The 27,591-nt window shown below is 38.6% G+C and overlaps 1 protein-coding gene and 1 long non-coding RNA gene across 2 annotated transcripts; one reads left to right on the forward strand and one right to left on the reverse strand.

The window, feature by feature from the left end:
• Positions 1 to 4,218: 4,218 nt before the first annotated feature.
• Positions 4,219 to 26,234, reverse strand: ikzf2 (IKAROS family zinc finger 2). Its single transcript, XM_026295263.2, has 9 exons — positions 26,034 to 26,234; positions 24,582 to 24,664; positions 23,224 to 23,269; positions 17,661 to 17,762; positions 14,910 to 15,101; positions 13,746 to 13,913; positions 10,613 to 10,750; positions 10,219 to 10,350; positions 4,219 to 9,171 (listed from the first exon to the last, which is right to left on the reverse strand). The coding sequence occupies exons 3-9, from the start codon at positions 23,249 to 23,251 to the stop codon at positions 8,375 to 8,377; spliced, it is 1,557 nt and encodes a 518-aa protein (XP_026151048.1). The 5' UTR covers positions 23,252 to 23,269; positions 24,582 to 24,664; positions 26,034 to 26,234; the 3' UTR covers positions 4,219 to 8,374.
• On the forward strand, positions 25,445 to 26,826 carry LOC113123324 (uncharacterized). The gene is made up of 2 exons (XR_003294953.2): positions 25,445 to 26,152; positions 26,229 to 26,826. It is a non-coding gene; the product is annotated as an uncharacterized LOC113123324 (long non-coding RNA).
• Positions 26,827 to 27,591: the final 765 nt, after the last annotated feature.

Consider the following 27,591-nt stretch of genomic DNA (forward strand, 5'->3'; position numbering starts at 1 on the left):
TTAGAAGTGTGTCAGTCTTTCCATCTGAGTCTTTTCCACTGATCTCTTGACCTGCGAACCAAGAATCGTGCTGACATTTGAACAAAAGGTGAAGAGCCTTCCAAAAAGTGCTTTATTTTTAACTCAAAAAACTTGAGTTGCAAGATAAGCTCAATGTGTGAAATACTGATTGGCAGAGACTAGAAGGCAGTTTCTCCACTAAATAAATAGCAATTAATCAACAGCAAGAAGTACAGTAATTACTGTAATTACTAATGAGTTATTTGATTAATGCTGTTGTTTTAAGACCTTCTGCAGCTCTCCTCTAACTTCAACTGTATCCAGTTCAGTTTTACCTTTACATGCAGTTAGTTTATAGTTGTGAGAAATTAGCATAGAAATTTGTCATCTGCATTTATTGTTTAGCATAGATACTTTAATTTTTGCAGTCCTATCTTTCATTTGACAAACCATTCACATCATAATGGCAGGATTAACAGCAGTGACAACATTTCAGTTTGAGTAACAGTATTGTCCCAGCCTCTTCTGAGAAGTATGGTAATGCCAGACCTCTCAGACTCACTTACGAACTCTTCTACAACATTCTACAGAAACGACTGCCTGATACCTTTCAGACAGCAAAACACATGTTGACTACAAAGTAGAACATAAAGGTGCTGTAATTCAAAAACTGATTTCAGTTTGAGTGTTACTGATTCTGTCTGAACCATGCTGTCACAAAAGGCAACGTACTATAAAGACTGCAGAAGTGTTACAGTGGCACAAGGACTCTAGTGTGATGTGATGTTGGCAAATGAGATACACACAGAAAAATACACGGAGGGGCCAATTTGTCAAGGCTCCCCAGCTTATAGTCGATAGCAGGTGGTGGAAATGGAATAACATGGGCTGACATTTAGTTTTGTTCTTTGGTTTACAGTATGTGTGGTTGCCCTTTAAATCACTTGTGATCACTTTGAACATGACTTTTTCAGACGACCCCTTTTAGGTCCCACCCCCGAAAAGTGCTAATATAGTCTGTAGAGGAGTTGCAGCTTTGTCACAGTCAAACTGAAAATGATGAAAAAATATTAACAGTCCAGATCTATTTTTGGAAATAACAGTGGTCACATATGCTTCTTAGTCTACCAAGCTGACATTAAGATCAGACTGAATTTAGCACTGAATTGAAACTACGCTCTTTTTATTTGTGTGCATGACAAAAAAAAAAAAGTTTTCTGTTCACATTTATTTCCTGTTTTCAGTTCAGCTCATTGCAGCTGTGTATCCATTTATGTCAAACCACCATTGTCTATATCCCCAGAATCCAATGCCAGGTTCCTACAGTAGGCATGTGGCTGAGAAAAGCCCTCAAACTGTATCTTCCTTCCCAGTATATTTTCACAGATCAGCAGGTGTGCTCTGCTCTACAAAACGCCACTTTCTCTCTTTCTGTCACGTTCTCTTTCTTCCTGTCAGATGCATTCGTCCCTTTCTCTCACTCTGTCTCTCTCAGTTTCTCTATTGTTTCTCTCCGTCTTTTTCCCAATCTCATGGTCTGACTCCTAAGAAGCAAGAAATGTGTGCACATATGTGCTTTTTTTTTTTTTTTGGTTATCTTTCCGGCTTGCCTTTGCTCTCTCTTTAACTGTTTTCTTCCTCTTCTGACTTTCCCACTGTCTTTTCGAGGGTCAGATGCAGCTGCACATGATTGTTTTTGTCTTGAAGGTATCTCTCCAGTTCACTGTCTCTTTGTGCTTGTTGTTCACCCTGCAGTTCCTCTCCACTAGACATGGCTGCATAAAGTGGGTAAGCAAAGGAAGGAAAGTGGAAGTTCCCCCACAGTCCTACTTCCTCCCCACATGAATATTGCGACCTTGCTCTTTTAAGCGTTCTGACCACAAACCAGCCCGACATTACCCAGAGGCCTTTGCAATGACACCAAGTCTTCCTCACCAACATTATGGTATCTATGCACAGGTTGCTAAAAAGCTGGTCTGAAATATGTCAACTAGCTGCTTCATTTCAAGCTAACAGTAAACATATGGGAAATGCTTTCACAACTTTTTAAAAGTTTATTTGAATAAACTAAATATTGTGGAAATTGGAGACATTACATAAGCCCTTCCACTGAACATGTTACATCAGGCAGGTGCACTGATATGTAAGAAAGAGCAACAGAGGCACAAAAAAACAAAACAAAACACTCATTTCAGTGCAAAGCCAAAACACTAGTATTCCCCACAGATTCTCAAGCTCCGTAGCACCACCCCTTCCAGATCAACGTTTCAACACTGACATTACGCCAATCAGTCTCTGAATTGCATTAATCTTTTCCCAGGTTCTCACGTTACATCAAACACAGGCAGCAAACGCGATACCAGATTTTTACAGTGCTTCAACTAGCTTTACTAACTTCTAAAATATGGGTGTGTAACAGAAATGAACAGGGTGTGTGTGTGTGTGTGTGTGTGGATTGTTGTGCGTTGCATGTGTGGAGTTTTAAGGGCCAGTCCAAACATCCTCCGCAACCTGGCAGGAAAAACAGGAATAGTACTTGTCACCGGGCGATTGCACAACCTTGCTGAGGATTCACACATGGCTGAAAATGATCTGGAACTGCTCCCTGCTATGAAACCCGAAACCCAGAGGACAGGCTACGCCACTTGTACCTCAGACAAAAGCAACATTCATTTCGACATGATAATAAACTGAAGTGTCCCTGATGTTATTTTTGAATTTAAGGACTTTACATTATTCTAGACATCTGTGCACTACAATCATCTGTATCAGTTTGCTTGTAAGTAAGAAAATGAATGCTGTTTGCCTTAATATAGAAACTACATTGATTTGAATCATCTCAGAGATTATACCAAATTATACAAAAAGTATACTCTTACCAACCTGATTTACAGCTGACACACTGTTTACTGGGTGAATGTCAGACTCCAGTGTCACTATGAGGTGTTTTGGTGGTAATCCGAGTGTAAACAGTATCTGTGCCACAAAGCTGCCTCATCTCTGTCTGAGGAGGAAAAAAAATAACTTCTCTTCTGCATAATACTGCCCTTCAAATAAAAACTCCCAATTTACACAATGATAATAATTAGAACTTTATGTCACACCTAACACTACAATGGTAAATTACTAATAACTTTGCCTACAGCCAACTGCTAATTTCAAAGAGCCTTGTACAGTTTGTGGTGTTACATGCAGATTGCTCCATTATTTCATAAGACAATTTCTTTAGACGATCTTTTTTGCAGATGGTCGTTCGCCAGTATGGGCCATCTACAGTGAATCACATCCTCACCTGAACCACAAGCTGGAGGATATTTTATGAAATGATGGTCTAGCCCTGAGCAGGAGGAAAACAGAACAATACACAGCACTGTGAAAGCTCTCAACCACGACATAAGCACCTAAGAGTTTTAATTTAATTTCAGCTTTAGCTTCTTCCAAAACTCTTAGCTAGAGCAAAAAGTCTCAATAGGGCAAAGGGCAATAATGGCAAAGAAAAGGCTTTCTGCCAAAAGAGCACCACAAAGTGAGGGTAGGTATATCACTCCTGTGTTCAAAGTATGAGTCAGACAGAGATATGATCTAGATGGGAACAAACAACAACTGACAGGCAGGTAAATAGAGGAATCTGCAGATGAAAAGATACAGTTTGGGGTCTCTTTAGTCTTTACACTTCTCAGTTTTGCTACCGCCTTCAGGTAGCTTTGATTTTGTATGTGTGCAATACACAGATTAAAGAAGTAAGGGGGTGAGGAAGACTGCACTGACATTTAGAGGCTTTCACAGGCTCTAGCACCTGTTCATAGACAAAGACTAGAAAAGCACAAACACCAGTCATTACACTTCAAACTAAGGCAAGCCATTAAGGCTGTACAGTATGATGTAGCAGGCCTGGGCGCAAAAGAAATTACAAGATATGATTCTTCACTTAGAGGCTTTATGTACAGAACAATGTGTTTTGCACATTTGATTTGATTATCACTTTACTTAAGGCGAAGCTGAATTACATTTGATTATATTACATTAATAGGTAATGTCTATAGTTTTCTATAGTGTCATTTCCACAGAGCAATTGAAATTTTTAAGATTTCAAAGAAAATGTCCCCCCAAGAAAATGTTTTAACTGCAAGTAAGATACACGTTGCATGTTTGTTGGAATAAATTATATAACAAAATGTCCTACTTCCTGTTTCAAAATGTACAAAACAGGCTAGGCAGTAAAATAATTTCTTTAATAGAGAGAAACCCATGCCTTAAAAATATACATTGTATTCTTCACAGCAGTGTATCTTCATGTAATGTCACTGATGTAGGAAAACAGGGTTTAACATTCCTCCAACTTCCTTCACCACATACAGTGTTGGACTGATTTATGTCATGAAAGTATTTCAATTAATGTGCATCTTTCCGATAAATACATCACATATTTAGGGCATAAAAATACACAACATATGCAAATACCTGAGAGCCCTCGTATCAGAAAGTTATCAGTATCAGAGATGATCAATCAGGGCACATTTCTGGATAATGTCAATATTCAGTTCCAAAATATACACTGTTGATATATTATTTCTTAAAAATACAATGCACCTCAACCCTGTCTTTTACATTTTTGTAAACATTTTTCAACTAAAAAAAAAAAAACACACAAAATCCACAAAACTATTTGCATTAACATTTCAGCAGAAAAATAGACATTTAGCACACTCACTTTTAAAATTTACAAAAACATCCCCGCAATCTGAAACAATACCGGTTATCTAGATTTCAAGTAAACTCCTCACACAAGGAGGGCTGACTTTTTTTTTGTTTGTTCATATGGCTGTTTCAGTTAAAGAAATCGTGTTCAACTAAAATTGTCCTAATTATAACATTACTAAAAGAAAATAATATACCTGTATACTATGAATTCGTACCCCAAAGTTTCACCAAATGTTACTTTGAGAACAAAGAAGTGAACTTAGAAAATAGCATTCAGATATTATCCCCAGTCCAATTGAATTTACCTCTGGTCTGTTTAAAGAAAAGTCAGGTCAACACTAACTTATATTTAACCATATGATTGATTAAAATGATATGCTGTTTTAGAAGGAATTCTGTCTAAACAGGTAAGGCGTTCAGATAATAAATATATACAGGGATATTATAATAGTGGAATGTATAGAGTCGATATCACAGCTGCGAGTTGTAAACAATCTCCAGTGCCAATACATTATACACAGTATGATTTTATGCTAGCTGGGCACCAGTTGCGCATAAGAGAAGCAACATGTAAACAGAGAAAAAGCTGCCTTTTGAACACAAGTAGATATTGAACATAGACAAGTAAATCACTGAGTTTAGAGAATAATCAGCTGTTTATGATGTTAGAAAACTGACCAGTGTGACACTAATAATGCTAAACTGCCTGTGAGTATTGATATATCATTAAAAAAAAAAAAGAATATGTTCATCATACAGCGTAGCTACACATGGAGTCTACATTTCCAATGTGCATCTCCAAAATTGTTGTGGTCTGTTAGTGATGGTTTTCCACTTTACCTGTACTTCAGTGTAACAACAAAAACACACAATGCTGCCTATAGTCAGGACACAGACATAAAGTGCATGGCCAATGTACAAAGCACAGTCTTATTTAAGTCTTTTCACAAAAAGAGACTGTGGAGGAGCATTAACTGGCCTTATGGATTATAATTCATAATCCTTCAACATGCTATAGATGACAAACTTGACATGAAAATCCCCTACTCTCCATGTACATTTTGCATACATGAGCTTCCAGTGTTCAAAGAGGTGACTTGGAATGCTACAGTTTTTGGAAGTGCCTTACAGCACTGTGTCGTAACCACACTCGCTTAGTTTACTTGTGCTGCCTTTACTTATGCTTGTGCTGTCTTGTCCTGATTGTCGACATTACGGTAATGCAAAGAATGAGGTTCAGAGTGCGAGAAAATGTGAGACATTTGTGTTTGTGTGTATGTGAGATGGTGTTTATGAGGAGCAGAGGATGACCACCCCTTCCTGTTCAAACAAGATAAGGTAATAACACTACAGTAGGAGCCCAACACGCCCCGCACATGAAGAGTTCCCTCCAGTTCCCATTATGTGGTCAATTAATGCAGTACAATTGGAGTTAGTTCTGTACTAGATAAAATGTTAGGGTGTAAAGGACAAAGCTCTTCTGTGATAGTTCCCTGTATGTGTCATGACAAATAGGATGAAACATGAAACTGAAACCAGACATTGAAGCAGAGCGGCTGTGCCAGAAAAAACTGCTGATAGTGCAGATTGCACTTGACCCCATCACCAAGACCTGAAAAAAGCACAACACTTATACTGCAATATATACACACAAATACCCATCCGATTAAATCAATTAAATCACAAAGTGGATTAAATCAGAAAGATAAGACCTTAAGCATTAAGTGAGGTACATCAGTGGCATCTATTCCCACAAAGCATTGTACATCCCCTCTGCCATTTTAGGATATGAGTTTGTAGGTCAGCCAGTGCCAGGAATTTAACTGTATGCTAATGCTGCAAGCAACATAACACATAAATCACCAGGAAATAATAATCTTTCATTAGAGCAATCAGGGAACAGTCAAATAATCAGTTATTTGTGTGAAGCTGATGTTAGTCAGATTAGTGGATAGATGAGAAAAAATGTGGCCGTGACTTCATAGAGTCACAGGGCTGACAACCATTAGACTACTCTTTGTTGACTTTTAAAATTTTGCTTAATGATCATTAGTCCTATCTTATAAAAGCAGACTAAATTAAGGCTGATTACTATGGAGAGAAATAAGTCTCAATACAAGCACCAAATTAAGTCTCATATATATGACCATTTAAAATGTGTTTGATATATTAAAATGAGTTAATGCCACATTCATAATATTTTAAACTGGGACTCTATTAAATTGTATAATATTCACATTTGAAATGTGTCTTGTGCATATATGTGCTATTTTTGCTCACACATATTTACAAACTGTCAAATCTATAATATGATTTGATGATAAGATAAAGCAGCCATAAATTATTTTATATTTATAAAATTCCCTTCCCCTCCCTATATACATATATAGTGTGGTTAAAATGCTATCAAATGCCACTAAATTAAGTTAATAAGTTAATGAATAAAACAGTTTATTTATTAACATATTTTTGACATGACGTCCTACAAAATAACAAAATACGTATGCCACCAACAGGAAGTAGGTGGTTTTCTTTTTCTGAGCTAAGTGCTAGTCAGAATCAGAAAAACATTGATGGTGAGGAGTCTAAAAGCTGCAAAATTTACAGTAGGAAATAACCTATAGCTGACCTACAATAAATTTAACATTTATCAATTAAAACAATAAGCTAAATTTTACAAAGTTGTTAACAGAACATGGCCGTAAATCTAAATTTTATTTGCATTTACTGAAACATTAATTTGCCACATGTACTGACACTTCTCTTCATAGGTTATATTCAAAGTTATACTCTGAACTCTCTAAATTTATTTTTTTAATATCAGGATTGAAAGTCTGAGTTAAATTGTATGTTGTAATCATTATTGGAGAGGTCTTTAATAATTCTGAATACTTAATTTTTAGGTACTGTTGTTTATGCTGTAATGTCCTGGCACCAAGTCTAATGGAAACCACACCGCTTGCAGCACAGCACCAGGCGTTCAGAGGAAAAACAATGACAATGATGGACTGTGGCACATCTTAAAAGCTGCACATATCCCATGTGATATGCCTCAGTAAATGGACCAGTTAAATCCCATTTATAGTGTTTGTTTATACCGTAACAAGCACATTAAATGGTTTCAATATATTGAGAGCATATTCTAAACGCAGCTGATTCTTAAACTAGATCATTCTATCTGATTGAACTGAGACTTGCTTTAAATGATCCACCGCAGTAAGCCCAAAAACCGTGAACATATTTCAATATTCACATGCATTCATTAAGTCTTAAGAGTGAAAACATTTGTCACTAACAAAAGCATGGTTAAGAGACGAGCATGAAAGGAGACATTTCCAAATAAGCCTGTAATGAAAGAACTGACAGCTGCTCTGTTTGACAATTCATGAAAATCTTGGGAGAAAAAACAAAAACAAAAAAAAACTTACCTTCCTTCTTCTACATTTAATTATTAATTAAATATGTAGAAAATATGTCTTTGGCCCATACCTTCATATAATTGTTAAAGAAATCAGATTCACAATAAGTAGCTTAAAAAGAAGTCTGTGATTGTGCTACACTTGTCTACAGTGCCATTTAACTGTACAGTCACAGAGGTTTGGGGTTAAGGACGGATATCGGGCTATTGCTCCTCTCCCTGCTTTGTCTTTTTTCCTAGGTCCTACCCATCCTGTTACTGGAAGGTGTGTTCTCCACGGACTATGTGAGAAGAGAATTCATAGCGATCTTTACTGCGGTGACCACAGATGTTGCACTCCAGTGGATCTCGGTATCCGTGGCAACCCATGTGAATGGTGTACATGACATGGTCCAGGAAGAGCACACGACAGTGCTCGCACTGGAAGGCTCGCAATTCCTGGCCTTCTCGTCCAAGCACACGCACCCCTTCATGGGGCACGGGCCTCTCTGTGACCACCCGCATTCCCACTGCCCCACTTCTTGGTGATGCTGCTGCCCCTCGCTCAATTGGATAAACCACTGCTGGACTTACTTGAGACCTGAGGCCGGTAAGGGGGTTGCTCCCATGGTAACCCTGCCTCTCCTGAGGGCTGCTGCGAGCTGAGTCAGCAGAATCAACTCCACTGTTGTTGGAAGATTCCTCTTGCCCTGCCTGGTGTGGCTTGCCCTGCCGACTTATAGTAGTGGGGCCATTTGAGGTGGCATGGCTGGGAAAGTCATGGGATTGAGGTGGATGTGATTGTTGCGTTTCACAGTTTCCTGGACGCTCTGTTCGTTGACCCATTGGCAGGACAGGGAAGAGGGGGCTGACCATAGGCACCACCTCAGCCAAAGAGAGAGGGGGGCCTGGATGATGGAGCATGGGCCGAAGGGCCTCCGACCCCAGATATTGGATGGCATTGCTGACGGTTTGGTCCATCATGTGGGCCGCCATCATTTCAGCCTGCTTTTCATACTTAAGACTCATGTCATAGCCTATATCAGGGTAGCTGTAGCGAACCATCTTTTCACCTGCATGAGATAGAGTAGCATTAAGGCTGTGTGGAATTAGTTGTTTTAACAAAATGATGCCAATTTAAAATAGCAATACACAAAAACAAATATATAGAGATATAACTGTGAGTGGATGGAACCACTCATGCTTTTATCTGCATGTTAAACAACGGGCAAATAACATTCAAAAACATGAGCATTTACCTTTACAAAATCTCCTTTCTAGCCAGTCAAACTTATATCTTGCCTGTGCTTGTTTTTTATATTTTGAATGTTCTGAGTGTATGAAGTTTAATGGGGTGGAAAGCCCCATCCATCTACAAGTGCACTGTTTAACCCCTCCAGAACAGGGATGCGGTGAGCTGTTTTCTCTCGATAAGAGCAATGACAAAGTTGATGCAATGACAGGTGTACCTAACCACAGAGTGAAAAACATTTCCTTGCCTCTCATCCGTTTGCTCTAGCTTGCTCAATCTATTTTTCTAATAGTGTGGCAAATAAAACCAAATTCAAAAGAAATCTGTGCTTATGAATAGGGCAGGGCTTCTATGTGAGGCAATGCTGAGAAGGAAGGGAAAAAACAAACTCAAAAATAAAGCTTTAGTAATTTAATATCACTTTTCCATTCTATTAGAATATAAGTAAAATCATTAGCAAAATGGATTACATGATGAAGATTAAACTAATGCTTTGTAAGTCTCCTTAGCAAGGCAACCACTGAATCCATATTAAATCAGAGCCTGCTTGGACAAATTATACATTCCTTTCACGCCAATAATAATTTTATTGAAATGCTGCAGGAGTCAGACTCAAATTGAGGTAAAAGCATATGCATCATAATGTGACTTGGCTTGACAATGTAATTGTGACTTGCATAGTAGTCAGTGGAGAACACGATTCAACAAATCAGTTTCAACCATTACCTTACCTTCAGACACATAAAAAGCAAACTAAAATGTAATACAATTAAAGGAAACTATACAACAAGCTGTTCCTCGTGGAGTCTGTCTCCACAAGTGCTAAAGTAGATAAAGTTGCTGGCTGCCTGTGTTTGTTAATACCCACCCACAAATTTCTGAGGTGTGGTGCTCTTCCTCTTGCCCACATTGCTATGCAGCCTTTCAATGACAGGTGGCCGGTCAAAGGTGGCCACTGTATTGGCCTCTGCCATGGGCCTTGGTTCTTTAGGAACTTCCCCTAGAAAGTTGGAGAAGAAAAGGGGTAAACAGAGGGACTCCAAGAAATAAATTATAATTTAGCTTTTCCATCTTTTTTCCCATACTCCATACAAATTGTATTAATGCTAACAGATGAATACACAAATCTCATGGCATGTGTTTATATTGATTTTCTCCTGTGAGAGGCAACTTCTATGCCACATTTGATTGTATTGTATTACTGTTTCCATTACACATTAAGTCATCTTCCTTTTCATGGTTTGAATTTTAGTAAAACTTACCTGTGTAAGCTCCAGTGTTAGAGTTCGGGGCCAAGCCGATACCTTGCAGGTAACTATGGCAGCGCTCTTTGTGTTCCTCTAGAGATGTGCGCTGTTTGTAGCTCCGTCCACAGTAGTTACACTTGTGTGGTTTGCCAACTAAAAGTGCGGACAGTCAAGGAAAAGCATATTATTTTCATTCACCGCTATGCAGACACAGAGCGTGGGTAGTCTCCAATGAGACAATATGCAACCTGCTACAGTGTACAGTCACCGCACAGTAGTAAATACTGTGAACAATGACTAGTACAAACAAACCAGAAGCAAGCCTCTGAGATCATGGATGTTCCACTACTAGTGTGAGGATTCCACACAACTGTTGCAAGACCAAAAGACAAGTGGGCGACAGAGATAGCTGCACCATGAGGTCTGTATTACAAAACCCTTTGGTCTCTGAAACGTACAGCTAGTGGTGCTAACTCCCACTACTATGGCACAGCATGAGTGAATAGCGGAGTTGATCAAGCATCCCATGGTGGCGGTAGGAAACTAACTCCAGTGTTAAAATGTTATGGAGGTGGAGTGTGATTCATTGTGCCATTTCTATTTTATTCAATTCCTTCCTACTGAGACAAGTGGAAAGATGAAGACATATCATTTACATCATTCTCAGTGAAGTCATCAGCCCCTTTAATCTTTCATCAACCTTATCGCTTTATCAATTCATCAATGATCTAGGAAAAAAAATGTAATAAAAAAATGTATAAATAAAAGACAATAAAAGATATTATTTGCCAAGAAGGCACTTGGTTATGAATTCGACAGTGGTCCAAGGATTTCAGAAGAGCTTATTTATATGCCAATAACTGTAATAGTGACTACTATCACCACCTTCGTACAGTGGAACTACATGAGTTTCCATATTGCGGGGAAAGATGAATTAGAAATGTTTTAAAATAACATAGTACATTAAAGCAAATCCTACGCATGCAGACACTGCTGAAGAAATAGGTCTGTGTCCTGAGGTATTCTCAAAACTCGTGTAATGACTCATAAAGGGGCATCAGTGAGTGAACTGGTGGCGAATTAAGCATACAAATATGACCCATCACCAGCAGTGTAGTGGCGTAGTAAGACATTCGCTAGCATTATGGTGACAGCTTTTACTAGAAGATGTGCTGATGACACTATGAGAACAAAGAAACCAAACACGTTTCAGTCTGAGGTAGGAAGGCTGCACACACATGAATACCCACATTTGTTACAGAATGACATGGCCAATCATGGCCAAACTTACATCAGCATGAACTTTTTCTAGAGTGAATCATTTGCTATGGTAATAGTTTTTCTGGTGTATCTGTCATTGGTGTCGTGGTCTACAAATGACATTATATAGGCATGTTCTTTTTTCTATGTGTGAGCAAATGCAATAAGTGGTTGCTAATCAGAGTTTCAATATTATTAAGGCGTGGGTTGATGTATAAACAGGGTCATTGTGGTAATATTCATTTTGGGTAGTGAAAGAGTAACTTTAAATGAAATGTTATTCACAGAAATACTTTTTTTTTTTTTGCTGGCTCCAGTCATGAAACTACAGTGAAACAGGGAAGTAGACTTCCATCTATGCACGTTCTTACACATGACATACAGTTACTTTTTCATATTTATATAGCCACCCACACACTGACTTGTGCAGATGTTGGATGGAACCTGAAGTATCCACCTTTCAGCTGCTATTCTTTTTCATGCAAATGGTCCACACTGTGCACTCAGACTCACTTGACTGAATGTATTTGGCTAATAAACGGGAACTTGTTTAAATTTAGATCTTCAGTCTCATAAAATGTAAAATCATATTCCTCTCAAGCCATGATTTTCCTGCATTGTCATTTTTTGAAAGAAAATGTCAAGCTCTAACATTTAACCTGGCTTCAGCCTTAGGGATTAAGGGCAAATGCAACACACGTTTCTTCTGTTGTACTCTTCTTCATTATCTATCACTCTTGTCTTACAAATTTCCTTGCCTGACCTCTCTTTCTGTACTCTATTTCCCTGTTTTGGCCACACCTGTTCTTCCTGGCAAAGGACCAGGCCAAAGCTGCCAGGCTTGCACTCAGAGACTGACTAGTGAGTCCCTGTACATAGACGAAACTCAGGACAACATAACTTTGTAACATGAAATTGCTCACATTTCCCAATAAATGACGAAGACGAAGGCAGGCACATCGTACTATTCACGGTTTTCAATGAAATATGGCTTGAGGAATGTGACAAAGTCATCTGAACGAGAAAGGAAGTGAGAAGAGGAAAATGGTGATGGTTGATGCTGGAAGACAGACGTGGAGAAACAGATAGTAAAACATATCTAAAAGAAAGCAGCTAGATAACAATTTAGGAGACATATACCCAAAGAAAAATGTATCCAAACAAATGGGCACACACTCAAACAATCATATTATTTACCATCCATCTATGTATAAATAACCTCTATGGGGGCAATACCTGAAGAAAAGATGGTATTGCATGACCTTAATTTCAAAGGCGCAACTGAGGGGAGAGCACATCCTCTCTGATAGGAAAGTGGGTTACAGTTGAGAGCGACAGCCAGTCTCACAGTTTCTCAACAGACAGATAGTTTTATACTTAGAAAATCAAGCAAGTAAGGAACAGCATGTCCTTGCCAACCACAAAGCACTGTCTATAACAGACATATAAAAAACACCATTTTTATCTATCTAACAACAAGACTGAGTCTAATCAACCAGCATATGCATGGCTACTGGGGCTACCAGAAAGAAATTCGTCAAAAAAACAAAGAAACAAACATTTAAGACACAAGATGTAATAATATGTTTGAAAATTGGGAAAATTAGACTTATCAAAAAAACACATGTCCCCACATTAATGCCTCTACCAGAATGAGGTGATTTAATTCACACAGCAGTGGAAGAATGTGGACATACATACAATATTTTAGCAGGGGTCTGTCTCCTAAATCTCCTAAAATATACAGAATCAATCTTGGTGGTAAAAGCAATATGGATTCATGTTTTTTTTTCCAGATCTCTGAAAGACTACTGATTAATGATGTGTCTTCTGGGTAACAAGTGGTTCTGTAAAAAATGGAAGAATAAAGGGTGACTCGGAGTCTTACCAGCATGAGTGCGCAAATGACCGGTGAGGGCATCTCGCCGCCGGCAGGCGTAGTTGCAGAAGGGACATTTGAAGGGTTTTTCGCCTGTGTGCAGCTTAATATGTCGCAGCAGGTTCCCCTTCTGGGTGAATGAGACACCACACTGGTTGCACTGGAACGGCCTGTCACCTGAGACGCAGGCACAGGAAGTCAACACCACACTCATTGTGGAAGATGTTTTTAGAAAGTATCAACAACCCTGCAAACTGTTTCTCATGTCTAACTGAAGTGTTACCTTTTCTGCCTTTGTAACTGACAGCTGAGTTTGTCCTTCCGTGTGTAGGAACCACTAACCACTTATAGCTGCTTCATATTTTAGAAATAAAGTATCACACCTATCAGATCACCCCAGCATGACATATGACTCCTTGAACTACTTCCTGAGGTTAATTACAAATTACTAACTGAAATCACTTCATTCTGCATTGAACAGAATGGAAAAGAACTGACAAGCTAAATCTAGATTTAATTAAATGTCTCAGCATCTGCTCTTCTATTTGCACATCAGATAAAGTGGGTATGCTGCAGACAAATGGAGTACATGCACTGCTCACTGAAAACATATAATTGTGCTTATTTTCTAAAGGACTGGAGAGTATGTGTTTTATCACACATGGAATGTATGTTGGATTTTATATCATCATGTGATGTATCATATAGCACCATATGCATCCTGTAACATGAAGCAGTTCAGTAAAGCCTCGTGGTTTTTACAGGAACTATTTTGCTTTGTCTAGAGTCTTTTTATCTGAAGTCAGATGGGAAGAAGAGAAATGCAATCCTAATACTGTGACAACCACAGCAGTCATGGCGTCAGTTGGAACAGGTTGCGGGGGATTCCAAGGATATTTTTTCCCTGATAATAATTCCATGTCTAAGCTATTGTCTTTCTATGAAGCACAAAACAAAATGCACTCCACACCCACACTCAAGGAACACAGATTATTTCTGACTCACTCTAAAGATAGGGAATTGTACACACCACCCTGATTAAAATGATTTTTAAAAAACTGTAAGGATTGTTAATCCCTAAAGAATTTCAGAAAGATTATGACAGTTATACCCAACAGCTACTTTAAAGCATTACACACTTTTAATGGCCTTTGGAAATACATTCATTTGTACCATTAGGTTGCCGACTTCCTGAATCCGCTGTCCCATGTGGTCCAGATAGTCCATCCTGTACGTTGTTTGGGCTGCTAGTCATGGATTCCTCCAATGCTACCCCTTCCTCCACAGCTTGGTTTATTTCTTCAAGTGCTGGGCTTCTTTTGTCAACTTCCTCTGGCATTTCTTCCTCTTGCTTAATTGTCAGTTCTGTAAAAAAAAAAAAAAAAAAAAAAAAAAAAAACCAACATCAATCCTGAAATGCTCCACTTACAGTGTTTTTCATGGGAAAGCCATGAAAGTACGTCTAGTCCTGGGTTGTCTGACTTTATCAAGGTAGATTAAACCAGATGGTCTGCGTTGATTTGCAATAAACTGAGTCAAAGCACGATGGTTGGTGCCTAAGTAGTCTTTGTTGGACTGCAAAGACCTGAGATGAACTGGATTGACTAGAATGGACTGATACAGAGTGGGCAGTAAGTTGACTTCAGTTGGATGGTGGTGTGAAATAAAACATTAAACGGGTATGTGGAGGGGTCATCCTAGTTACTTAGCAACTCAACTCATAAACAACATTAGGATGGAGTAACATGGTGACAACAGAGAGAGAAACAGGCCAGTCTGGTTCCTGGCTGTCCCTGGAGTGAAAGGGAGTGTCAGATGCCCTGTCGCTTGGAGCACCTGATTGGCAGTGGGAGACCAGCTGGATGATAAGGGCAAAACCTTCTGACATTTGTTTGTGTGTATGTGTCTAATTACTTAGAATGATAGATATCTAGCAAATTCTGGGAGTAAAACTTTGATCAAAAATTAAAAAAAAAAATTAAATCTTGGGTTTGTTAATGGGTTAAGCTGCATATGAAAGAGGACTTTGACATAGTGCAAAGAGGCATCCAAGCAAAACTTACTGAACCCGATGATCCTGTTTTGGGATTTACAGGGGCAATAATCACAGTGTGAACATGTGTGGTTGTTTTAGTGAAGCCTCCCTGATAGCATCCATCAACTGTCCCCTCAGGCTTTTGAGCTGGATCCACTAAATTCTCAGAAGCTGGTAAAATAACTTCAGGCAAATTCTGGCAATATTTCCTTTTTACAGACAAAAATCTCCACAAAGCAACAGCATTTTATAGACTGAAACTGTATATTTCCAATACCACGGTTTGTACAGAACGCTTATCCCAGTACCCACGTTGTGATTGAGCCTTGTCTTCAACAGCTGTATCCTGGCAACACGGAGCAGACCTGAATGTCCTTGCTATTCCGCTCCTTGCATCTTTACATCTGTCTCTCTGGTGTGTCAGAGTTAAATGCATAGAGTGGTCAGATGAGGACACACTTCAAATGGTTGCTACGACAAAAGCAGCTATGAAAATGTAGTTCTGATACATTTCCATCACGCTTGTGTTTTTATACTACTTATTACAGTATTTATTATTGGTTAATCAGTGTTTTCATTATTAAATTAGATGTCTTAAATAGGCTCTAACTCAATTTCATTGTTTTGTACCATTATGTGCATACAGTGACAATAAAGATTCAGTCGGTACAGTCTACGATTTGTCTGAGTTTATCATAATCCACAGAAAATCAGTGGTAAAGATCACAATTGAGTTAAAGGTTGATCATCATCATCATCACTGCAAGGAAGACAATGTCATTATCTTACCACCTAACCCATCAGATAGCTCAGAGGATGTAATTCTGCTCATTTAATTAGAATTTCATTTTAAGTTTAACTGTGGTAGCATTTATCTTCTACTTTTCAAGTCTAATAATTTCATACCAAATTTTGACAGCACTTTGTGCTCATGTTCAGCAGATGATGTGATGCAGCCTTTCTTTTGTAACAAAACCTCAAATAGCAAATCATGTTAAGCAATTTCCAGAATGACAACAGCTCTTATCGGTGAAGAGCATCTCCCTGTAAAAAAAAAAAAAAAAAAAACATTGCGCAGCCCACCTCCCTGTATCTTTAAACTTGTGGGAAACAAGCTTCCTTTTTCTCACTCATCTCCTTTGTCTCACTTAGTTTCCCCTTTTCTTACTTTGCTGTTTCACAGTGACAGTGCTAAAGCTAATCTGAGGCATCAGCTCAATACTCTGAAAGGAACCAAGCAACACTTCTGACCAAGTGCAATATAGTACTGCAAGAGTGATACTGAACAAGGAGGTGCAATATGGCACAACATTTTTGTACTAAAGCTCTAGTTTTGGATACTACTGCTACTCATTGTAACAAGTGCTCATCCTCAGTTATTTTTATTTATACAAGTAGTAGACAAGTAGTCTAATTTTCAACATTGCATGGTGCTGTGATGAGAAATTTGCAATATTTCACTCATTCAAGCGCACACACACACACACACACACACACACACACACACACACACACACACACACACACACACACACACACACACACACACACTTACATTGATGGGGCAAGCTAGCATACTATACAAGGTACTGGCCTAACCATAAAGAGCACCTGTTTCCTGATCTGCTCAAATTTTCTGTAGTAACTAATACAAACACATCCTCTATCTACTGTATTTCTCATTAACAGCATTCTAGTAGTTAGAGGGGAATACAGAAATCCATCTTTCCCTGGAAGGCTTTTGTCATTGTGAAAGTGCTATTAGATTAATTTAACACACACAAAGAGCACAATGATTTAGGACAGTATTTGCATAAAGGGAAAATGGCATGTATGCAAAGCTGTTGCAGCAGACCACACAAATGTGCATCTATTGATTGAGCACTCACCGCTGGGGGAATTAGGACCCTGAGGAACCGTTTCTCCATTAGGAGTTGACATATCCACCAACATTCTCGAGTTCTCCTTACCAGGAGAGCACTGGCCGTTACCTGGGAGACAAACAGAAACACAGCAATCTTGTTTGTGATGTACAATACTGCAGTTGTAAAACAAAAACAGTGCAATGCTTTTATGTGGAAAAATTACAATAATGTTCTTTTTCTCTATGCTACTGTGCAAGGACTTAGAAGACACTTTTACAACGTGACAAATATTTCTTGGTTAATCACATCTACAGGAGTAGACAATGAAGAGTTAATTACATTTCTATTAAACAGTCTGTGTGATGTACTGTGGCCTTGTGTAAGGTCTGTCTTTCTAAGAGTGATACTAATTTCATTTCTGTCAGGTCTCCTTCTCTCACTATATAGGTCGCACTGCGGAATACAGTACACAACTACCTAAACTGCACCTACGGGATCCTAATGTCAAGCAAATGTGGATCAGATTGCATCCACTCAACAATCTGTACAAGTACCCAGGCTATGGATAGCCCTGTGTCCACTCAGAGGGAGTGCAAACCAATCCCTGATCCCTTTGCACCCAGGGCCCCATAAGGGTCACTAGAACAATACAGTGGTAACAAGTGAACACCCCTGCTGACCCAGGTGTCAGATCCCTTAGGAACCACAGTGAGCCATCATTCAGCAGCAATGCAATTAAAGGTTTTCCTTAAGCATTCTGACAACTGTTAAACACTCTTAATGATGCATTATGATGATACCAGACTTCCTATTGCCTTTAAAATGTATGTAACTGAGGACGTTTCAGTAAAAATGATGATACATGCTACATCTAAAACTGCTACAAAGCAAGCTTTACAACATTTTGTCAGCGGCGATTATGAATGAAATGATCCATCATACATGAAAAAGAAATCTCAGATCTCCTCATGTTGTGACAGCTCCACTAAGTCTGACAACCTCTTCAGTGCTATTGTTCCATTGTAGTGGCAGCCCCACCAACTGGGGCATACTGGGAGACGCTGTCCATGACACAATCCTAGGGCCTGGGCTCAGGTTGCACAGGTTGGGGTTGGAGGAAATCTCAGGTGACCGACACTGGCTATCCCTTGGCCACGCTGTCCAGGAGACAGGAGTGGCCCATATTTGTCATGATGGATTTTCCATTACTGTAGCAGACACTGCCAGACGCCTAGAAGCACCATGGGCGGTCCCAGGCCTATATTAATAGTTTTTTGTTGCCTGGGTTTTAAACTACTTTTAACACAGTGTCATTGTTAAAAAAAAAGGGTCCATATAAATTCTTTCTCAGCATAATAATATGTGTTAAGCATTATGCAAATTTGGGCCTATTCATCAATAATGCTGTCAATATAATGTTGTTGTAAAACCTATAAAGAAAGACTTTTGTCATCCAAGTCACTGGCAGAATATGTCACGCATAAATTCTGTTTGTCTGGTCAAATACACACTCATAGACAGAGAAGTACATGTATTTTCACACACAAGCCTTTAAGATTAAATACATAAATAAATAAATGAACATATTCTGAACTTGAGTAGGGTTAAAACTACACATATATATATTTTAATGGGTTGAAATGAGGTGTGTTGGTGCACTGCATTTGCTGAGTCAATCCTGTATGAACAGTAAGGTCAGGATATTAGTCGAGACTTACCAGGGGAACGGCACATTGAGTAATATACCAAACTGGGATAATGTGCTGGGAAATGGAAAGGAACAAATGTGTACACACGAAACTTGTAGGTGTAATAATTGCTGACTTCACCACTGACACCAAATGAATGCATAACTTCTGTTGTACAGTCATTCTCAGGAATCTATTCCATTTCTGGTCTTACAACTTATTCAAAAAGTAGCTTAAGCAATAATAATTGTATATGGATGCAGGAACAGCATGCAGTGACAATCAACCAAAATAAAACAAGATCAAGCTATATTTGTTTACTTCAGATGGCAGAAAAAAAACAAACAAAACAAACAAAAAAAAAACCGGCTCAACAACACCTATGTTCAGGTCTGTGAGGACCTGAATGAAATTCTTTTCCGGAGAGACAAAGTCTCCCATTCTGGCTTGCTGGATACAAACTGCATAGGAGCTGGTTTTTCCTGTTAAACCCCAAACCTTCCTTAAGACAAAGATTCATAACGCACAGATACGCACACAGATGCGAACACACCTTTGACTCAACAAGCATAGCAGATACAAAAATGAGCACATCCATTGGAAGGTGTGGTGAAAATTTTAATTTGTGAATAAATGAATACAGTTTTATTGTGGAAACCATAGTGTAGTCTACTTCTGCAAATAACAAATCCTAAATTGTCGATGAAGGGGAAGTTAAAAAAAATACGTGAAAATAACAGTGAGTAAACTTTAGCTACTGAATAGCTTCGCGAACCTCGCGAGAGGTTTTGATTAATTCTGCAGTTATTTTACATTAGTGCTAAGTTAGAACTGTAGCACAACTTTGTGGAAAGATGACCATTTTATCTTCTGATGATTTTAAACTATTTAGGCACTAAATCATATGTACTCACAGACGCACGTCGGCCACTACGCTCTCTTGCACACTCTACCCACCCACTTATATTTTTAATCAAACTCTTTTACTTACTCGTTATATTAAAAGTATTTAGTAATACACGCATAATACACTGCTGTCTTAATAGATCTGATATATGTTGGCTAAAGATTTTTACATTAGCTGCTCAAACTAAAAATGAATCGTCTGGATGTTAGTTGTTTAAAGTACAGTATCATCTTTGCCTGCATGTGTAGTATGCTTTGTCAAAGGTGATTAAAAAAAAAAAAAGCTGGTTTTTCCTGCATTTATTCATCAGTCCCCCTTTGCGCAGGAACACAGGTATGTGCTAAAACCCCTCGGTTATCCGGGGACCGGATTGAGCAAAACTTAATTCGACTGAAAGTATCGTACATTAAAAAGAGATAAAGTTCAAGAATGTTAGGTGTATCACTTATTCAATACATTATATTACTGGATTAGTTTAACAATGAATTCTGTATTTTTCCTTCATTATAGTATACTATACAGTATAGCAATGACATGTCATTCTTGCAGTTTTATTTCAAACATGATTAATAGTTTTTTTTGTTTTTTTTAAACAGAACTATATGAGTGATATTGAAAACACCTAATCTCTCTAGGTGAGAAATGGCACACATGAAAACAGAATTTTGCGGAAAATGATATCATGACGTCTTATCTATGAGACACTATCAGCATGTGTGAGACAATGGTTGAATGTGCGATAAATTATGATAGTGTAAGTGATACAGAAAAGTGGTGTGCACCATGTGTAAAAGTGCTACGGCATGAGTATATGTGTACCTGTGCACCTATAGGGGAGAGAGAATGGCAGCCTGTGTTGGTTATGAAAAATTGTTTGAGAAGAGTGTTTATAATAAAGGGGCAAATGGTTGATTAAACAGGAATGCAGCTAAAGATTTTCCGACCCTGATTATTAAAGAGCCTTCTTAAATTGTACCTAGAACTATCAACATTTGGGCTACAAAAAGCACTGAAATCCAGACAGAGTGCATTTAAAGGCCTCATGTTATATCAATAGTAATTTGTTACTTCTTTATGTATCTGTTCTATACAATCCTGTAAACAGATCTGGAATTGAAACCACAAATTGACAAATATTGTAGATCACATACAACTTTATTCACTGTCAGGCTGTATGGCTCACACTACTATTCTGAGTCACAGATACTGTTATGTTTACTTACATATAGACCTTAATAGTATCTATGTATAAAAGAGAAGACTAATACTACTACTACTGTAGTAAGCTCTCACATAACTAATTTAAAATTTTCCACAAATTTAAAGGAACATGTCATAGTCGACCTATTATTTTACACCTTGGTCTACTACTGTAGACCAAGGTGTAAAATACTGTAGACCACTACTACATAGCCAATGTATGGACATTAGTTGTACACTAACTGGGAATGTAGTGGTATGCACTGAGCATGGATGTGTGTGTTTGTAAATTGGCTGTACATTATGAGGCAGGTCAGCCTCGTTGTCTGACCTTAAAGCCGACTGTGCACTCCAGTGTCAATTATACTCACATTCTCCAGACATAAAACCTATTTTAATCTCTGAATTTTGATTAATCAGATTTTTTCACAGTGATGCCTGATTTGACTGACACCATGCAGACCAACCAGAGCCTCGAAACCAGTTTTCAGAAAAGCTGCATATATTTTTATTTACGTTTAAGAGAGGACCTTTTTTTATGTCTGTCCTGGCATCTACAGCACACACATACACACACACACCACACACGCACCTTCACATATGATTTTATTTGCCCAATCAAATGAAAAGTAGCCCAACAGAGCAGAAAACTGCTCAATCTGGCAACACTTAAAAACCCTGAATAAAGTTTGTCCCTGAATCTGAATGTTTTTTCAGCTAATGTGGTTACACATAATCCCAATTTTGTCTCCCAGAGTCAATGTGACTCCACAAAAAATGTACTTGTGGTACGTCTGAAATTTACTGAACGTTCAAATTTCTTCAGTCCATAAAAGAGAAAATTTGCATGATCTGGAATACGTTTGCATAAGTGTGGGAATGGCAGCAATAAGGTAATAGGGCATACAGTTGCAGTATAGTACAGTGGGTACGAGAGTATAGTGGTGTATGAACAAGATGTTGATGGTGTACTGTATGTCACAACAGGTAGAATGTTTGACCTAAATCAAACCTAAATTACTCGGCACCTTTCTGACGCAATGAGCATACAGTAAAATACATGGAAGCAATGAGGATGCAAATGGTTGTATTCCACACAGATGTTTGTTTTCCATAGTTTCACCTTAACGGAACAGAACGACATTTGTTCCAGAACTATCATTTCAGAAGCGTCCCACAAACGGACAGGGAAAAGAAGAGCCTTCTTCTTCCGCCACCACCCCTACCCCGCCTGCCAAGTGTTCCTACAAGCTCAAACCCCCAATGGAGACCTAAAAGTCCCCATTGATGTCATCAACAACGTTACCTGTTTTCAGATATGCACACCAAAGCGAAATACAAGGGGGGCAGGGAAGATATTCAAGAGACCTGCCCAGAGGAAACCAGCAAAGGGCAATGGAGCACCACAAAGTGCATATCCAGTATCTACTGCATTCAACAGGATGTTACTAATGCATAATTTTCTCTACCTTTAAGGGGTGAACAGGAAAAGGGCTGTACTAGGGGAAAATCCCTTGAAATGTTTATAGTGATGTGATTGCAAAAATGTTATTTTTTTGCATCAGCATTATATCAAAAAGGCAGAAGTGATGTGAAAGTCAAATTAAGTTAATGGTATCAAAGTCACAATAACATAATAATACAGCCGCAATCGTTATCATTATCATCTTCACCGTCACTGCAACAAAACAAACACACAATCTGATATATAAACTCTGTGGTCCTCAGTCAGTGTTGGTCATTGATCATCAGTGTGCATTGAATGTAAAGTGCAAGCAACTTGAGGACTTACTAGTACAGCAGCCATCAGGAGTCTCCATTTTAGTGCTTTGGGAGTGCTGCAGGGAACAAAAGGAAATAGCCTTTTAAGATTTCCGTAACACAAAGGATTTTTAGACATGCAAATGCATATATTCATTGTTACAAGTGCTGTTGTCTAAATAGTATAAATCAATGATGTGCACCTGTAGGTTGAACCTTGCTCAGTCTATCTATAAATTACTTTAAAAATCACAAGAATACCCAAATTTACATCCCACAAGCATTTGCATGGATTCCCGTGCATAGCAAGATGCATTACAATGGAGACCCTGGTCTGTGCAAATATCTTGAGATGTAGTCTCATATATTTGGCAAGCTAGCTCCTGAACCATTACATTTTTTTTTTTTTTTTTTTTAAAACAGCCACGTTTTAGTTTCATGTTCACTATAATAAAATGTTATTGGCTAAAGGAAAGATCAACTGAGGTATTTTTTGTTTTTGTTTTTTTTTTTCATTCTGTGAAACTACAGTTATTGTTTTTATATTAAATGAGACCAAACAGTAAGTGAGATAGAAATGATGTGATTGATTATTTAGGCCACAGTAATCCAGTTCACTACAAACAAATAATATATATATATATAAAAATAATACTCGTAATAATAATAAACATTTAAAAAATTTTAAAAACCGCATATACATAAATGCACATACTCACTAAAGAGATACAGATGTATCTATAACATGTTCCTCATTTTAAAACTGTTTATGTTTTCTAAACATATCTTAGTAATATATTATGTCTACAGGCACTGTGAACTACACAACTGCTGCTGCTGTTTAACTAATTATAATGAGTTACAACCTAAATCTTTGGCCCATCTTTATCTCAGTTATTGCTGTAGTCAAGGCCAATAAGTTAGGTCTGCTATAATTATTACAATGCGTAAAAGCATGGCAGCAGGGAGTTTTAAATATTCACTGATTCTGACCATACAACAAAATTTTGTTGTGCCACAGCACAAATGTTGGCTTCCTTGAAGAACATGAGCCATAACATTTGTCATTTTAACAGAAAACACTGTCCCACATTCATATCCAGCTTCTGGATTAACTGTTTTCTAATAGCAGTTTACTAACAGAGATTACGGTAATGTCAGTCAGCTGCAGTTTTATAGTTTCATACTCAGAGTTCTTCAATGAGTCTTTCACTGCAGCTACTTTTGGACACTTTACAGTCACTGCAAGCTGATAAACCTTTGCCTTAGATTCAGGTAAACGCTATGATAAGCACCTTAAAGCTAAAATTAACAGTGAAACCTGAAAGCAAAACAAGAATGTAACATGCAGAACATCATAAAAAAATAATTGTGGATTCATATAATTACCTTCAAGGGTCTCCCCTTTGCAAAATGTGTTGGTAATCTCAGTCGAGGACGAAGGGAGGGGGTGGTAAGTTGTCTCCACCTCCCTTTAAAGAAACAAAATAGTCGAAATTATTTATTTAGTCCAGTAATCTCTCACTATGAAAAGAAGGAAAAATCCTTTTGTCGGTTCCACATGTTTCAACAACAATCCAATTAAAAAAATCTGAATTCATCCGAGCAAGTTCACAAAAGCAGAGTAAAGTTTAGGAGGAGCGCATCTGCAGTGTCCTACAGGTGACTGGTGCTGCGTCAAAGCCTCTTCTGCGCGCGTCCCGTCGAGTTTTCCACTTTAAATGCGACACCGTCCCACTGAGCAATCGGCCCTCGCTTGGTTCAAACTTGCGACATTTCGTCAGAAGTCGCACAACTGCTGGCTGAGCCGCACACAATGAACTTTTACAGTAGGAACGCCGAGAGGGAAGACTCACCAGTTGGTGAGGGAAATAAAGAGGGATGGAACAAACTGGATCCACCGGTTCCTAAGGAATTAGCCATAGTGGCAGGGAGCAGCCAAGCTATTTTCAACAATCATGGGACTGGAAATCCGTGGGCAGGCAATGTTTAAAAAAAAAAAAAAAAAAAAGCTATTGTGGAGGTGACTCAAGGTCGGACCGGCAGAGCCTCACGCGTTTTAACTGTTGCTGCGGAGAATGGAGGATAATGTGATGTAGTGGCAATTAAACGTTGGGTAAACTGCTGCATGGCAACCACTATCTCCAAAAGCCTTTGCCAGCAACGCTCGACAGAAAAAAAAAAAAAGAATAATTGTGCCATCAACAATCTTAGAAATTAAATTACCCCCCACCCCCCTCGCGCGCGCTTTCTCAATTTATTGGCCTGCCACTTTTGACACTACTTCCTAGTATTTATACACCACGACTTTAGGTAGCCGAATTATCATCTGTGCGCGCTGCAAAACGCCGGGAGAACTGTATTTTGCAGATGTACAGACAGATCAAGCGGTGATCACAAGCAGCGTTTACCTGGCAGGCAGAAGAGCATCTCTGGAAATAACCATCAGCCATACATATATAGATATATATCTTTAAAAAAAAGAAAAGAGTAGATCGAGTTTTGTTTTTATTTATTGTGACAACGCGCCGTGTTTCTTGTGCTGTTTTCTGGCTGTGTCGCCTGCATGGCTTGGAGCTGACTGACAGCTGCAATTCAACAGGTTACCCGATCACCGCAGTCTACAGCAGAGCTCGTCTGGCTGTCCATTCACCAGACAGACAGACGCTCCTTGTCTGCCTCTGCTGCAGACATGCGCCTCCAGTAGCTCTGAAGCGTCTGGAGCCTTTTGATAGTCGAATGATGTACTGCATGCCAACATTAAAGCAGCAACACAATGGTTTGTTAAAACAAGAAACCGATCCACGCGATTATGTTTCTTTCGTTCTCTTTTGTATTTACCTTAAACACGTAGGAGTTTATATAATCCCATGAACTTGCACACTGATCCAGACTGAATGGCTCGGCTGGGAAGAGACTTCATTCTAGCCCGACATGCGCCATGCAGCGCGGACTGAAAGGTAGTTTGGTTCCGCCGCAGCAACAAAAGCAACAGTTGTTAAATCCACCACTGACTTCCTCCTCCATCTCCTCTAGAGCACAGCAGAGCAGCAGACAAACCGCCCGAGTTGCTATTCTGGGAAGTTGGTCTGAGAAACAGATCACAGAGCGTGGACCCAGTCTGCCTCCAAGCTCGGTAATCGATTAGGTTACAATGGGCCTCTTAGTTCTGAAGGCTGCTGCCAGGTAATGCATGACGGAAAATAACAGAAGTGGCATGCTCTTAAAAGTATTTCTATAGGTATTACAGTATACTCCAGGGCATACAGTATAAGGTGCATTGTGTAGATATCCTGCAGCTTTACACATATGACGTAACCTGCTATATTTAATTTAAAGTAAGAAATTTTTAACTACATGCTGTCATCTTTGTGTTGACAAGAACGCAGTGTATTATGACTACTGCTGTAATAAGAGCCGGACCATTACTGGATGGTGCCAATGTCAGTCATTCTGAACAGGAATAAAGACAATAATGTATCTGTCAGTATTTGCTTTTTAAACTGAATACAAATGTACGGTTTTCATTAATTAAAGGATCCCTTGTTCTGAGATGCACCGAGCAGACCTGTCAATGCTCTCTGATGAATAAACTATATAAACCTAAATTAAACTGCCACTGTTAGGACTTTAACATGTCTTTTGCATTTCTCTGTTGCACTGTCATGTTATTTGTCAGCACATGTGTCCATACAACAATATTTTGTAACTTTGATGAGCTAAACCTGGCAGATAATGTTGGCCCTGATGAAGAATCTGTTGGATTCGGAGTCTTAAACAGTTAACGTGATGACAGTGATGACGATGATCAGCACCATTCAGTTATTTATTGTGTGAGATGAAGCTGCTCTAGTGATTGTGGTGGTCATGGAAGCCTAGTGAAATATGGCTTGAGGTCTTTCGACTTGAAATAATGAGTTGAATCAATGACCCACTAACTCAAAGTTTTTTTTAAGACTCAAAAAAACTCGAATCTTCAAAAGTTTGAACTTTTCAGAGACTTGTCTTTTTGTACCCAGTAATGGTGGATACATGTTAAATGAAATCATTGTTGTCTCTCTTCATAATAATAAAAAAGATGCAAACAACGATGAGAACTGAGTTCAGCCTGTGGACTTCTCTGGAAACAGCCTCTCTTGGTTTCTTTGCACCAGTTTGGGTAGAAAATATTTTTTTGTGTCAAATGATAAATTGTCACTTTAAACTGAGAAGTGAAACTTGTTTTCTCAAGTTCAGTTAGACTGCCCGAATTGGTTTTACATTTTTATATGCTCATTCATAACCTAAACATACAGTTAGTTTAATTAACTCAAGCTGTTAAGACAGCAGGGGAACTACTATTTCTAGGTTGGACCAGTTTGAAATGATTTGCATGTAAATCTGCTAAACTTCAGCTACA

Source organism: Mastacembelus armatus, chromosome 21 (genome assembly GCF_900324485.2).
Source record: "Mastacembelus armatus chromosome 21, fMasArm1.2, whole genome shotgun sequence".
NCBI classification, from domain to species: domain Eukaryota; kingdom Metazoa; phylum Chordata; class Actinopteri; order Synbranchiformes; family Mastacembelidae; genus Mastacembelus; species Mastacembelus armatus.

Bases quoted from the DNA above. Each gene is read 5' to 3' on its own strand.
- ikzf2 (XM_026295263.2), bottom strand. From the start codon at position 23,251: ATGGAGACTCCTGATGGCTGCTGTACTA. The intron at 13,914-14,909 runs GTACAAATGAAT...CCTGCGTCTCAG, and splicing joins AGGAAGTCGGCAACCTAATG to GTGACAGGCCGTTCCAGTGC. The intron at 9,172-10,218 runs GTGGGTATTAAC...TATCTCATGCAG, and splicing joins CACACCTCAGAAATTTGTGG to GTGAAAAGATGGTTCGCTAC.